This window comes from Netta rufina, assembly GCF_964035555.1.
Source record: "Netta rufina genome assembly, chromosome: 4".
Taxonomy (NCBI): domain Eukaryota; kingdom Metazoa; phylum Chordata; class Aves; order Anseriformes; family Anatidae; genus Netta; species Netta rufina.
In genome coordinates this window covers 36,847,497-36,860,447 of record NC_140127.1, presented here as the reverse complement: position 1 = coordinate 36,860,447, position 12,951 = coordinate 36,847,497, and the positions used below count along the sequence as shown (strand labels likewise).

Sequence of the window (12,951 nt, the reverse complement as noted above, 5' to 3'; positions counted from 1 at the left end):
GCGGCGGGCGGCTTCCGGAGGGCGGCTGCACGGTGGGCGCCGCGGCCGGGGAGCGGGGAGCGGGGAGGGGGGCGGCGGGCAGCGGGCGGCCCCGGGGGGTTAACGCGGAGCTTTCTCCACGCAGATGTTGTTGCAGCTGTGGGGGCTCCTGTACAGCAGCTGCGTGCGGTTCTGGCTCAAGTGGGTCGTGAGGCTGCTCACCGGCAAGTGCGAGCTGCAGCGCGTCCTGCACGGCCAGAAGGAGGGGGCGCGGAGGACGCTCGGCATCGGTAACGATAACGCTGGGGGATGCGGGGTTGCACGGCTGGGACCTCGAAACCCCCCTAACGCAGCTTTTCTCACACAAAAGTAGCTCTTTTTCTAAAAAAAAGAAAAAATGAAACCTGCTCTGCTTCCTTATTCCTCAGTCGTAAACAAGAAGGCGTTTCGAAGAATGGAAAAATGTGCAGAGATATTTCTGTCTTGACACCTCTTCTTTTTTAGTAAATCCTGCTGACCGCTGGTTTGAATAATGAGCCTGTTTTCGGTGTTGCACTCAAGGATGATCGAAAATCTACGTAAATTACGCCTTTCAGTTGCTTGATACAGATTAATTTCAAGTATTTGATACATGTAATCAAAAAGTTACTCAACATTTTACGATACTTACAAGAACACCTATTATCAATTATTAAAAATACACTTCCATCGGAATTTGTTTTTAATTTTCTTTAAATTATTGTTATTGCAGAGCATTCACTGGGATCATCGAAGAACAAGGTAAAGGATAAAGATTCAGCTGTATTATAAACTATTTCAGAGACAGGTGCCTGAAAAGAATACGTGCTTTTTGAGGGAGGGTAAAAGCCGAGGAACAAGAGACAGAATGAAAACAACATTTTGGATTCTGCATACTAGGATTAGTCAGGGTTTTTCAAGAATAACCCTATATCACTCCAAACATTTGCTCACTTTTTTTCCTCTGAAACATTACCTGCTCTGTAGCAGAGTCAGACAAGTCATGGTATGGAGTTTGTGTTCTTGAGAGAGTCAGTTCTCCCTGTCACAGTAGTCTCCTTTGCTGGCTTTGTAGAAACCAGAAATGCAATACATGTAAATGTTACAGATAAAGCAATTATATGGAGTATATACAGTAGCATCTCAATTCATTGGGGGAAAAAACGTAATGCATGTTTGCAGGTAGACTTTTAACTAACAAACTCCTGCCGATTGTTCCGTAGCAGTTAGACATTGTAGTTAACGCTTTAAGCCCTCACATCTGTGCATCTTGAACGAAACTTTTCCATTCTAGGTAGTGAGGTGATGGAGCATTCTTCCTTTTCTAGCTAATCACTGCAACGTGATTTTTAGAGAGAATTAGTATTTTTGTTACAGTAGAGCACAGTATGCATTTGTTTCAATTAGGTTAGGAAGAACATCTTTCAATTCAGCATTTGAAAGCAAACGAACCTAAACTTGAACTTTTTTTTTAAAAGTGGGTCTTATGCAGAAAAACAATATTTATAGTTGGTAGTTGCAAATAATGCATTTATCTAATTACACAGATTTTTAAAAGTGATTTGAGCATAATTATTATAAGCATTTAAAAAGATATAAAAAGGAGAACAGTCAATTTATTGAAGGAATACACATGGGCCAGGCATCCAGACAATGAGAAACAGCAAGAGTCAAGTAGGTGACAAGTAGGTCACCATTCATCATGAGGACTTTGACTATGTTAACTTCTTAGGTTTTAAGAAATGCTCTACATGTTGATGAAGCCGAAGTGGAGAAGTGTGTCAAAGATGTAATGAAAGAAAAGAAAATTGAACAAAAGGATATCAGGTATGTTTGGAATTCTAACAAAGGTTCTTCAAGGCAGATAATTCTCACTTCTTGGCGTGTTTTTGCTGTTGTTTAGTCAGATACAATACTTGAGAAATTCAAGTCTTTAGAATGAAGCTAGAAAATAAGGTCTGGCTATGTCCTCTTCAGTTCTAGGAAATGCATTGCAAAGTTTAAATTGCAATGGATTTGAGATAACTGCCTCTGTATCTCACAGGTCACTTGTTATTCCTTGCTTTTAAGAAGTATTACAGAAATTGAGACATGAACTATGTAGTTGTTTAGGTATTTTTGAGAGTATAGTGATAGCAGATTGAAGTTTGCATTTCTCTGCAGAAGTAATTATGAGTGATTGAGAGGAAAACTATGAATCATCAAAATTTTAGTTCAATGAAACATTTTGAAGGTATAAGATTTCTGACAAAGTTTGGTTTTGAGGCTTATAAAAAGTTTGTGGGCAGATGTTTGTGGGTACGGTAGTCAGGATGATACAAGGAGTTTTTCTGTGTCACCACAGATTTTAGTAAGGGTATGTTCCCCCATATATTTAAGTGAATAGGGCCTGACTTTGCAGCTGTAAACTCAGAATTAGAAGTAAGACCCCTAAAGCAGTATGCTTAACCAATATGGTGAAGTTTAAGATGTAATCATAAAGCACTTTCTAATTCTAACGATTATATTGTGTTTACCTGATAGAACTTTTCTTGTTCAAGCAAGAATTTATAGCTAACGATGCCTCAGTATTTTCTGTTATTTGTTATTATTTCAGGTTTAAGACAAATTTGCATATATCCTTGCTACAGATAACAGGTTATAAAAAACTTTACTTGAATGTGGAAAATCTGAGGAAGGTCCCGTATGATTCAGATAATGAAGAACATGAGGAACAGTTAATTGAGGTAAAAACAATCTTTTAAATACAAAAGCTGTTCCCCATTCCCCACTGTCAAGTCCAATAGTTACTACTAATAAATGAAATTCTTTGCATTATTAACAGATGCCCTAGTTAAAGCTCTTTTCTACTTGTGAACCGCCAAGTCATTATAGAAGTGGCTGATTAAAATAAAATGTCAAAGCGAAACCAATTAGTAAACTAGTGTTGCTTGTACTGGGATTATGTTATGTAAAATCAGACCTAACAGTCAGCAAAATACTTTTTATAACAGGCCACCGAAGGATTTTAACTAAAAAGATATTTAACCTTGTGTAGACTTCTGTAAGTTTCTCAATTAGTAATTACTTAATAAGAAAACATGAGTGTTTTTTTTTTTTACTACATCCTAGGCAATGTCAAAGAGAATAGTTTCAATGGGTCAGTATTCAATTATCAGTACAAATAATAGCAAACATAATTCTGCTCGAGTCTATTTAAAATAACTTCTACTTTGTAAATATATTAGCATGTTATTTTCTTAGCATTTCATAACTCCTCCAACTTGCCATACAAGTCCCCACATTGCGTTGCTGTCCGTAGGTGTCAAATCCCTATAGACAACAGCATGATGGGCAAGCAAACATTTGTATTTGTGAATTTGTATTTCAGTTTACAGCTGTCCTATTGGAATACGATGCATCAATTATTTTCTGAAATGAACCAGGTCTTGGCTTCTATAGTGTCAGTATAATGGCTTTGCCAACGAATGGAAATTATCACTTTTAATGTTAGATGTAATCATTTTCATAACCTCTTGACTAAGCTATTGTAGCATGGCTCCAGATTGCCACTGACAGAAAACAGTGTGCAGGCTGTATCCTATTCTGTGGTGAATGGTTTCTAGCGTGCAGTAGCAAGTGCTCTGAATTATGTGATTTAGAATACTTCAGCAGCTATGCATGACATGGTAGCATATTTGTGCAGCTTTGGAATTTGCTGATGCCTCATGAAAATCTGAAGGCCAGAATCACCAAGCAGTGGTGTGACATCGGCTTCCAAGGTGATGACCCCAAAACAGACTTCAGAGGGATGGGCCTGCTGGGATTAGTGAATCTGGTGTAAGTGAAAAGAACTATGGCGGTTCTGCTGTAACTAATGTTCAGTATCTATGAATTCTCATTAGCTAATGCTATTTTTAATAAAGACTGAATAAAAGCAAATAGTAATGGTGGCTTAGGTACAGTGAAAAACAATATTTGTTAATAAGTCAAATGTTTCTAGCAGCTACACTTCTGTAAATGTGTAGTTGGGTAGAGACAAGAGGTGAGGGGAGAAACAAAGTTGCCCCAGACACCTTATTTTTTGTCACCATATGATCAATTCGATAGGCTATGACTTCGAGAGTAACTTGTTGAAAGCTTTTTAGATTTCTGAATTTATTACTGCAATGAAAAATAAACACATTTGCATACCTCTGCTAAGCTAATTTGTAGACTCAGGTAAACTTCCTGTTTGATGTTCAGATTGCTTGTTTTTTTAATTGCATAAGCTGAATATAATTTAATTTTTTAAGAAAATACTTCTCCTTTGTTTTCACATTGTGACCTTTTTTGTACAGAGTAGTATTCAGCTCTAGTTTATAGTTATATGTTTTCATAATTTATTTTTTTTGTATGAACTTAAAAATAATGAAAGGTCTTGTTTCACACTTACAGGTATTTTAGTAAGCATTACACCAATGAAGCTCGTCAGATCCTCTCTCGTTCAAATCACCCAAAGCTGGGGTAAGTCATTATGACTCTTTTTCACTTCTTCTGTAGAAGAGCACATGAGAATTGTCAAGTACTGTTTCTGAAAATAAAAAGGAAAATATTCGTGTTTCTTCCACTTAAGGATGGAAAAAAAGTAGAAAGGCTTGAGAAACGGAACAAATCATTTTCAGGTTGATAACTTTGCAATTTTTTTCCGAACAGACTTGTTGGGACAAAAATTTTGACTCTGGTTAACACAAACACATAACATCATAGCTGTGTTTTTAATAGATTTAGAAGTGAATATGTATTTTTCACTTTCTTATTGATCCTGTGTAGGGATGGCATAAATTACCTCTTAATCTAATCTTTTTTCTAGACTTCTGTAATAAGTAAATACAAGTAGATGTTTTGCTCGTTTCAGCATTTTACTTCATCTTTGAACACTGTGTATTAAAATGCTTCACTCATTTTACAGGAAAAGATATTTTAAAACAAGTCAGATACAAAAGAGAGCCAGTAAATCTGTATGTGTCATCTGATCCATCTAGTCCCCAGTTGGCTCAATCACCTACCAAGAGTAGGAAACTTCCTTGACTTCAACTCTAAAGAATATTATCTTATGCAACTAGATCATGAATAAGATACCCAAGATACTTCCATCAATTAAATACATACATCACTGAAATAAATTCATATTTTTTTAAACACTTGTTTCAATAGTCCTTCAACAATCTGTGGTGTGATACTTTCTAACTGTGCAGCAGAAAAACAGATTTTTTGATATGAAGAAATAAGTTGAGATGACCATTCTATTGATATTTCAGTAGTTTTTTTGATGCCCTATTTTTGATATTCCAGAAGATGTAATGATTTCAATTGAGCAATATTGGGTCAATATTGATTACCCTTCCCATCTCATCATTGCTTAACGGAGGCATTTACCATACTATTGTGTAGGAAATTAGAGGGTTTTTTAATAACTAACTTTCACAGGGTTAGCTACACCAGCAAACTGAAAAAGGGGTCTGTAGGCCAGAGTTGGCTTGTTGACAAGTATTATAGGAAAAATTGATTCTTACAGTTATCCTAATGCCAACTGTTTCTGGGAAGCTTTTAAAAGTCCTTCAATCCATAAGGTAAAAACATGAACTATGATTGATCACTGTTGCAGATATTCTTATGCAATTGTTGGAATTAATCTGACCGAAATGGCATACAGCCTACTTAAGAGTGGTGATTTAAAGCCTCATCTGTACAATGTGGTCTCTGGATTGCCACAAATGGAACATTTCCATCAATTTTACTGTAAGTATCTGTGGATTTTCTAGTACAGATTACTGGGGGTATGCCTACAACATAGAGTGTTGTTTGGTTGGTTGATTTATTTTTGGAGTGCACCTCTGCTTTTTTGTCTTTAGCCCCAGCATGCTGTTTACCTTCAGGACCAGGTATTTGAAATATTTAACCACTGTGCTACAGAAAAGTAGGTTTCAGTAATAAATTTAGGTGAATTTCTGTATCTGCAGTCTGAAAATACAGTACTTGCAGATTTATTATTATACCGTGCAAAAGGTTGCTGCTGACCAGGATAAAACACTTTCTGTTTTAGGGAATTGGACAAAGTCTGAAGGATCATTGTAGGTCTAACTAGCTCAAGGCAGAAAATTGTGGAGCTCATTTTTGTAGATCTGTATTTTATTTTTTTTCTAGGTTATCTGGTTTATGAGTTTGACAAGTTCTGGTTTGAAGAAGAACCAGAAAGTATTATGCACTTCAACCAGTACAGAGAAAAATTCCATGAAAAAATTAAGGGTCTTCTACTGGATTATGATGCGGTATTAACCTTGGGAGATAAAAAGAAACCTTAACTCCTCTGCAATATATCAGGTTCTGCATTAACAACGGAATTACTCATTTGGCTGAAAGTTTTGTAAGTTTCACCAAAAACTGTATAACAACAGAACTTTTTTACATAAAAAAATAGTTTAAGTTCAGTTAAGAAAGCTTGGACAATCAACCTCTGTTTACAGCTCTTTATATGCTACTCTCCAAAGGACAGGGTTATTATTTTTGTTGGTTTGTTTGTTTTTTAACCCAAAAGTCTGAAGATCCCCGGATCACTTGCTCTCTTTTTTTTATACTTCTTGGTGCAGGAACACAAAGCAGATACTTATTCTGCATCGTGCATTTCATTAATAGATTTATCTGTTAATTATCTTTTAAAACTTTTTCTATTTGAAATGTTCCTGGTTTTAAGCTTTTTGTGTCCTCATTCTGTATGCATAGTCAGTAGTCCACTTGTCAATGTTAAGTTTCCACAATGAAGAGGTTGATGAAGGGGATGTATTAGTCACAATTTTGGAAAGAGGCTTAAATCCATCAACATACTACATGCTACTACAAATGTACTTACTATGTACTTACTACAAATTACTTCTGGCTAAGGAAGTTTCTGTCTGTGGATTTGTACCAGCAAGTTGCTATGCTTGGAAAAAAGCTTAATTTGCAAACAAACAAAAACAAAAAAGACCCATAAGTCAACGGTGTGAGGATCTGATCCTCAGAGTAAAGCTACTCTTTCTAAAAATACTGCTGCTATAAATGTTTTCCGTTCTTTCTGATCTGACTTCAGCTGCTCAGACTGCTTGACTTTGTTGTCAGCCCTTTCTTTTATCAGCTAATGAGAAATTCCCATTGGGAAGTACAAGAGTGAGTTCACTCATTTAAAAAAAAAATATTGCAGATGCAGCCCCTATGTTTTGGAAATTAATACTGGCCTCTAATAAAAGTGCACTTTGCATGGGTAAGTGCAACTGTGACACATTTCTTAATCATGGCATCCTCAGACAATCTAATCAATAGGACTTCATATCTATATTTTGTCTAATTATTGCTTAAAGCAGCTTTAAACAGATTTGGTACAACCATCACTTCATTTTCCAAAACCTACTATTAAATAAGTGCCTTCTGCTTTTTTCAATCAGTGTTTTATTTTGATTCTGTAACCAGATCATAGCCTTAGAAGCTCAAGTTATTTGGGAAAAACTCTTTCAGTATATAAATAGCACACTGGCACAAAACTTGTATGCTAATACAAGCGTTCATGGTTCATCTTTTATTTTTAAATCATCTCAGGTAAATTAGTTAACTTACAGTCAATGACTAATCATGAAGAGGGTCCTGAAGAATACAAATACTGAACAGGAGAGGAAAGGGATGAACCCCTTTTTTGTAATGAGTGATGTTACACTACATAAATAATACATTTCTTAATATAAAATATTACATCTCCCTGGAGAGATTAAAAGCCCAGCTGGACGAGGTCCTGCGCAGCCTGCTCTAGGTGACCCTGCTTTGAGCAGGGGTTGGACCATGTGATCCCCAGAGGCACCTTCCCACCTCGGTAATTCTGTCTTGTATAAATAGTGACTTCTTGCACTGCGTGCACCCAATTACTCTTGGTCCCTTAAATGTTGGTGTTCTCTTTATTTGTGGGAAAGCATCTGGTCACTGTATACTATATATTTATGGAGGTGGTAGAGCAACTCTGTTTACTTTTTTATGATGCCTTAGGTATAGTAACAAACAGTTTTTGAGTTTACCATGCACAGGGTGGAGAGAGGTTCAGCTCATCTATGTTGAACTGACACTATTCTACTAAAAAAAAAAAAAAAAAAGTAACGCGAAGATGCTTGTAGGATATATTTATGGTTATGCTTTGGCTTTTAAGCAGATAGATTTCCATGAGGATGATCAAGGGACTGGTGCATTTCTCCTCTGAAGACAGACTGAGGGAGCTGGGTTTGTTCAGCCTGGAGAAGAGGAGGAGGATCTGGGGAGACTACTTACAGCAACCTTCCAGTACCTAAAGGGGGTCTACAGGAAAGCTAAGGAGGGACTCTTTGTCCGGGAGCGTAGTTACAGGATAAGGGGTAACAGCTTTAAATTAGAAGAGGGCAGATTGAGATCAGATATTAGGAAGAAATTTTTCACTCAGAGCGTAGTGAGGCACTGGCACAGGTTGCCCAGAGAAGCTATGGAGGTGTTCAAGGCCAGGCTGGATGGAGCTTTGGGCAACCTGGTCTGGTGGGAGGCGTCCCTCATGGCAGGGGGTTGGAACTGGGTGGTATATACAGTCCCTTTCAACCTGAACCACTCTGTGATTCTCAGATAACAGAGCTGTCCACAAGTTCTGTAATTCTTACCAGTGGAAGAGCTGAGATCCTGGGGAGAGTGTTCTGGGATTCAGCTCTGGTTCTGTGACCTGCTGCAGAAACTGAATGTTCCTAGCTGCTGGCTGAGGAAGGGAGTAAAAAGGAAACTCTTTCCCAGAAGCTAGAAAGTTAGTTACTATGTTCTAGTCCCAGCTTCCTTCGTGTTTATTATCTTTAATAATTTTAGTATCGCTTGTAAGTCTGCTTTGCAAGCAACATGAGACAAATCTTTTGAATATCAGAAGTGACCCCAAGATGTCCAGCAGCAGCAGGAAGGAAATCCCATTTACTTCCCCCTACCACTTGCTAACAGCTAACAAAACTGATTGAGCCATCTCCAGAAAAAAACAACCCTCTCTTGTGGTGGAGTCTGCAAGCTTTCCCCTCAGTTGCTAACAATCTCCACACCAGTCTTTCCACTCTTGAAACTTGCATTCAGCTCCTTGGTCATAAGGCTTTTTGAGCATCATGTTTTAGGTTTCCTGTCACACAGCTAAGACATCTTAGCATAGAACATAGGTTGAGCCCTACATGAAATGCATCTTCATTAGCTTTTCATTTTTTAAATCAAAAAGTGACCTGGGATTAAACTGTGTCAGCATATGAGGGGAAAAAAAAAAAGTAAACCCAACTATCATAAAATGAGTGAGATATATGGGAACGTATTAGTTTCTGTGCAGTAATTGCTTAAGATGAGTATTTGTTAGGCTCCACTACACTTCCCCAGTAAATGGTTAGAATTTGCATGTAGTTTTGTGTGATAAAACACCCCAGTCCTTCTGTTTAAGTCACTCTTTGTAGAATAGTACCAGGTCTCCCTGTTTTGCACCAGTGGTAGGGTAATTGTATTATGGTGGTAACTAGAATATGGGAGGGGAGGGGGGAAGGTGAAGCTGTGTTTAGGGAAGGGAAAAGAGAGTGTTTAGAAGAGTATTTTACTTGTCAGTGGTATTTTGTACTAACTCTCTTACAGAATGACAATCCTAAGATTCACAATGGAGGTAGGCCACCTTTCTGCAAGTTGATAGAATCAATTTGTTGAATATCAGAACTTACTGCTTGTAGTTTATTCTAAGACTCTTGTAAATTAAAACCTTGTTAAATTCTCTTGCTGTTATTTATTAACTGTCGTGTTTTCCTTATTAGAACTTGTACGTACTGTTACGTGCTGCATTGTCAAAGCATTCACTACATTGTTTATATGCAGCAGTAATATTTTAGAAAATAATAAAACTTAAGACAAGGCGGTTCTCTATTTTTCTTGTACCTGTAGCAACTGTTTAACAGACTACCTCCCTTCCTGTTGTTTCAGCATATGTCTGAAATGTGGTGTCACTCCATGAATAAATTAATCTGAAGTAGAAACTTATTATAAATAACAATAGAATATAGCCTTTCAATAAACAAGCACATTGCTTCTTAAGTAACCGACTTAACTGGAAAGCATGATTTGAAGACAACGTTACTTAAGAAGAAACAAGAATGTTTTTAAACTAGTTGTGCTTCTGTCATCTGATACTGTAAAAATACGACATTTTGCCTAAAGAAAAGGGGCCAATTTAAGCACCTCACATAAATAGTTTTGGATTTTCACTCTTCGAGGAAAAAAATGTTTTTGAACTAGGATGGAAAACAAAAATCCCATTGGTTAACCTTGTCTTAGGAATTATTGTAACAGAAACATTTGTATTTAGTTATGTGGGAGTTCAGTAGTCAGTATTATTGAAAATACAGCTAGTAAATATTTTTTTTGGTCATACCTGTTTTGTGTTGCTGTAGTAGAAAGGTGATCGGTCTTTGGACTGATGTTTTTGTGCCAGTCTATATGTTGTCTTTTGTGGGGCGGAGGGGGGAGAGGAAGACGACAAGACTGCTTGTGGGCAGTTTCTTCTTATCACACTGTGCTTAGATAGCTGCATACTAATTAGAATTTCTGTTGACCACAATATAAAAGCAATAATGTAAACGGTGATGTCTGTGTAATGGAAAGATGTTTACAATGGTAGCAAATAAAGAATGAGTTATTCTATAACATTGTCAACGTTTGCGTGTTATGGCTTATTAGAGTTGTTAGAAAATTTGCAGTGTACAGTTGGCCATGCTCTCAGCACATACTGTGACATGAGGGAAGGCTTTATCACGCTCTTCTAATCCCCTTCTCAGTTCTGACAACTCATTTTAGAGTTCTCTAAGGTTCTTCTACTGGGTTTGCATTTTTGTCTTTCCTAGTAGCCTTGTACCACAAGTTGTAGAAGTGGTATGCAGTGGAACATTTGTGTGTGTGGAAGCTGAACTGGCAAAAATCAACAGCAAGAACAAAAGCTAGTTGTCTCACATTTTCTAGTTTAAAAATCAGAATCCAAGATAGGCATTTAAAAATCAAACACCAGAAGAAAGGAACTGGAACAGTAAATCTGAGAGATCTACACAAACTCTCAAGATCCTTCTGGTGCTACAGAGAAATTCTTACACTCAAGTCTGCTTGAAATCTCGTATCTGTTTTAAAAGAAAATTGTGAAATAGGCAAGTCAGTTTGACACATCTGATAAATTTCTGTGTGTTGTGATCTTTAAACACTTCCTCCCTCCCTCTTCATGAACATGAAACATGTTTTTCTTAGCCAAAGTCATGGCTACAGCATATTGCTGAGACTGACGACACTGAACTGAAAGGAAATGCTTTCTGCTTTATAAGCTGAGGGGCTTCTCCAGCTACCTCCTTCACTTTGTTCTACACCTGACTCAAAAGACTGGCATCCCTTTATCTCTTTCGAAATTCTTTTGGTCCACACCAATAAAAGCAAGCCTTGCTTCCTTGATATATAGTATACACAAAAAACATTGGGAGATTGGGAGGAAGCAAAGAGTTGTTCTGCTGAGTCTCTGTAGCTACAGGACTACATCGGTAGCTTTAGGGGGATAGCACAAATAAGGTTATAGAATATAAGACAATATTACACAGGTAGACTGCCACGCACTACTTGCAGCAGAACCTGGCAGTAGGTGGTTATTACAGCTCCTACCTGTCACCAGGTGTCTCCAGTACCATTTGATAATCGTGTGCAAAATAAAACAATAAAAACAAAAGGGTTTTGTTTGAATGGCTAGGACAAGCTTTCTCTGCATTAAGTGTGCAAGGATTTTTGTTCAGGAGAGCAAAGCTCAGGAACAAACTTTGACAGCTGGAACTCCGGCAAACTTTTCCAGAGAAAAAGGGAAACCCTGATTTACATGTATTTTGGTTGTCTGGCTGTTCCCTCTCCCCAAACCAAGAAAGGATCTTTTACTTCCTTTACCCCTTCCACCATGCACTCATCTTCATACAGGCTACGTTAAATTATTTACTTAGTTTTCAAATTCTATTTGTATTTCTCATGGGGCTTTTGTTTCTACTCGCAAATTTTAGAGACCACATGCTTAGTGTACTAAAGTGCCACTACACAAGAATTGCAAGATTTTACCTGTAGGACTCGCCCCACACTGCTTCAGAAGCATAAAACAAGCCTTGCACTGCAGAAACATCCCACTCCCCCACCCCCAAGATGAACAAAACCCCAAATGTGCAGTTGGTCAGTTATGTAAATACTAGTTGTTATAGAAAAAGGGATGAGGAAGCAGGCATTCAGGAAGCTTAAACAGATAGAGCATGCTAGAAAAGAAGAACCTGTGGTATATTCTCTTCTAATGGGACATGCTGTGGGAGATTACCTTCCAGCACTTTTTGAGAGCATCTTTCATTGCACTTAAAAATAACTTTCTTTCCATATTTCATTCATTCTATTTCCAGCACTGAAACACTCTTATGCAATGACACTGCTGGTACAAGCATGTAACACATTTTTTATTACTAGCCATATTCTATTTTACTGTTTACGCCATATTTTGTTCTAATTGTTTGCCATCATGCTAATCTATGTTTTCACTGAATCTGTCATGCTGAACTATTTTTTTTTTAATATATATATACACTGAATAAACCAGCATTTAAACTGACCATTAAAAAGTTACAATGGTTGGACTTGTAGTGCTATTTTCTAGTGGAAAGAAAAATCTTTTCTTTGAACTATGGGCTAAGGCTCAGTAATAAATGCAACTGCTTCAGTTTCATTCTTGCTACAAACTTACGCCTCCACATGTATCTGAACTGGCAGGCTTTTGTTCCAGACCAGCCTTAGACACTGATGTCTCAGACCAAAAAGAAAGCCCAGCACATTGTAATCTGATGCAAAAGGCCAGGATACTGAGGCACTCTCCACAGGTGAGCTAGCCTACCAACTCCTACACTA

General features: G+C 37.5%; 1 protein-coding gene across 1 annotated transcript; it reads left to right on the top strand.

The window, feature by feature from the left end:
• ELMOD2 (ELMO domain containing 2) lies at nt 1-9,557 on the top strand. The gene is made up of 9 exons (XM_084285802.1): nt 1-32; nt 125-269; nt 731-759; nt 1,730-1,824; nt 2,594-2,723; nt 3,683-3,816; nt 4,414-4,482; nt 5,624-5,757; nt 6,163-9,557. The coding sequence occupies exons 2-9, from the start codon at nt 125-127 to the stop codon at nt 6,318-6,320; spliced, it is 894 nt and encodes a 297-aa protein (XP_084141928.1). The 5' UTR covers nt 1-32; the 3' UTR covers nt 6,321-9,557.
• Nucleotides 9,558-12,951: the final 3,394 nt, after the last annotated feature.

What these genes read in the sequence shown, in the direction of transcription:
- ELMOD2 (XM_084285802.1), top strand. Translation starts at nt 125, where the DNA reads ATGTTGTTGCAGCTGTGGGGGCTCCTGTACAGCAGCTGCGTGCGGTTC. An exon ending in GCGGAGGACGCTCGGCATCG is followed by an intron (nt 270 to 730) that starts GTAACGATAACG and finishes TTGTTATTGCAG; the next exon opens with AGCATTCACTGGGATCATCG. An exon ending in TCAAATCACCCAAAGCTGGG is followed by an intron (nt 4,483 to 5,623) that starts GTAAGTCATTAT and finishes TCACTGTTGCAG; the next exon opens with ATATTCTTATGCAATTGTTG.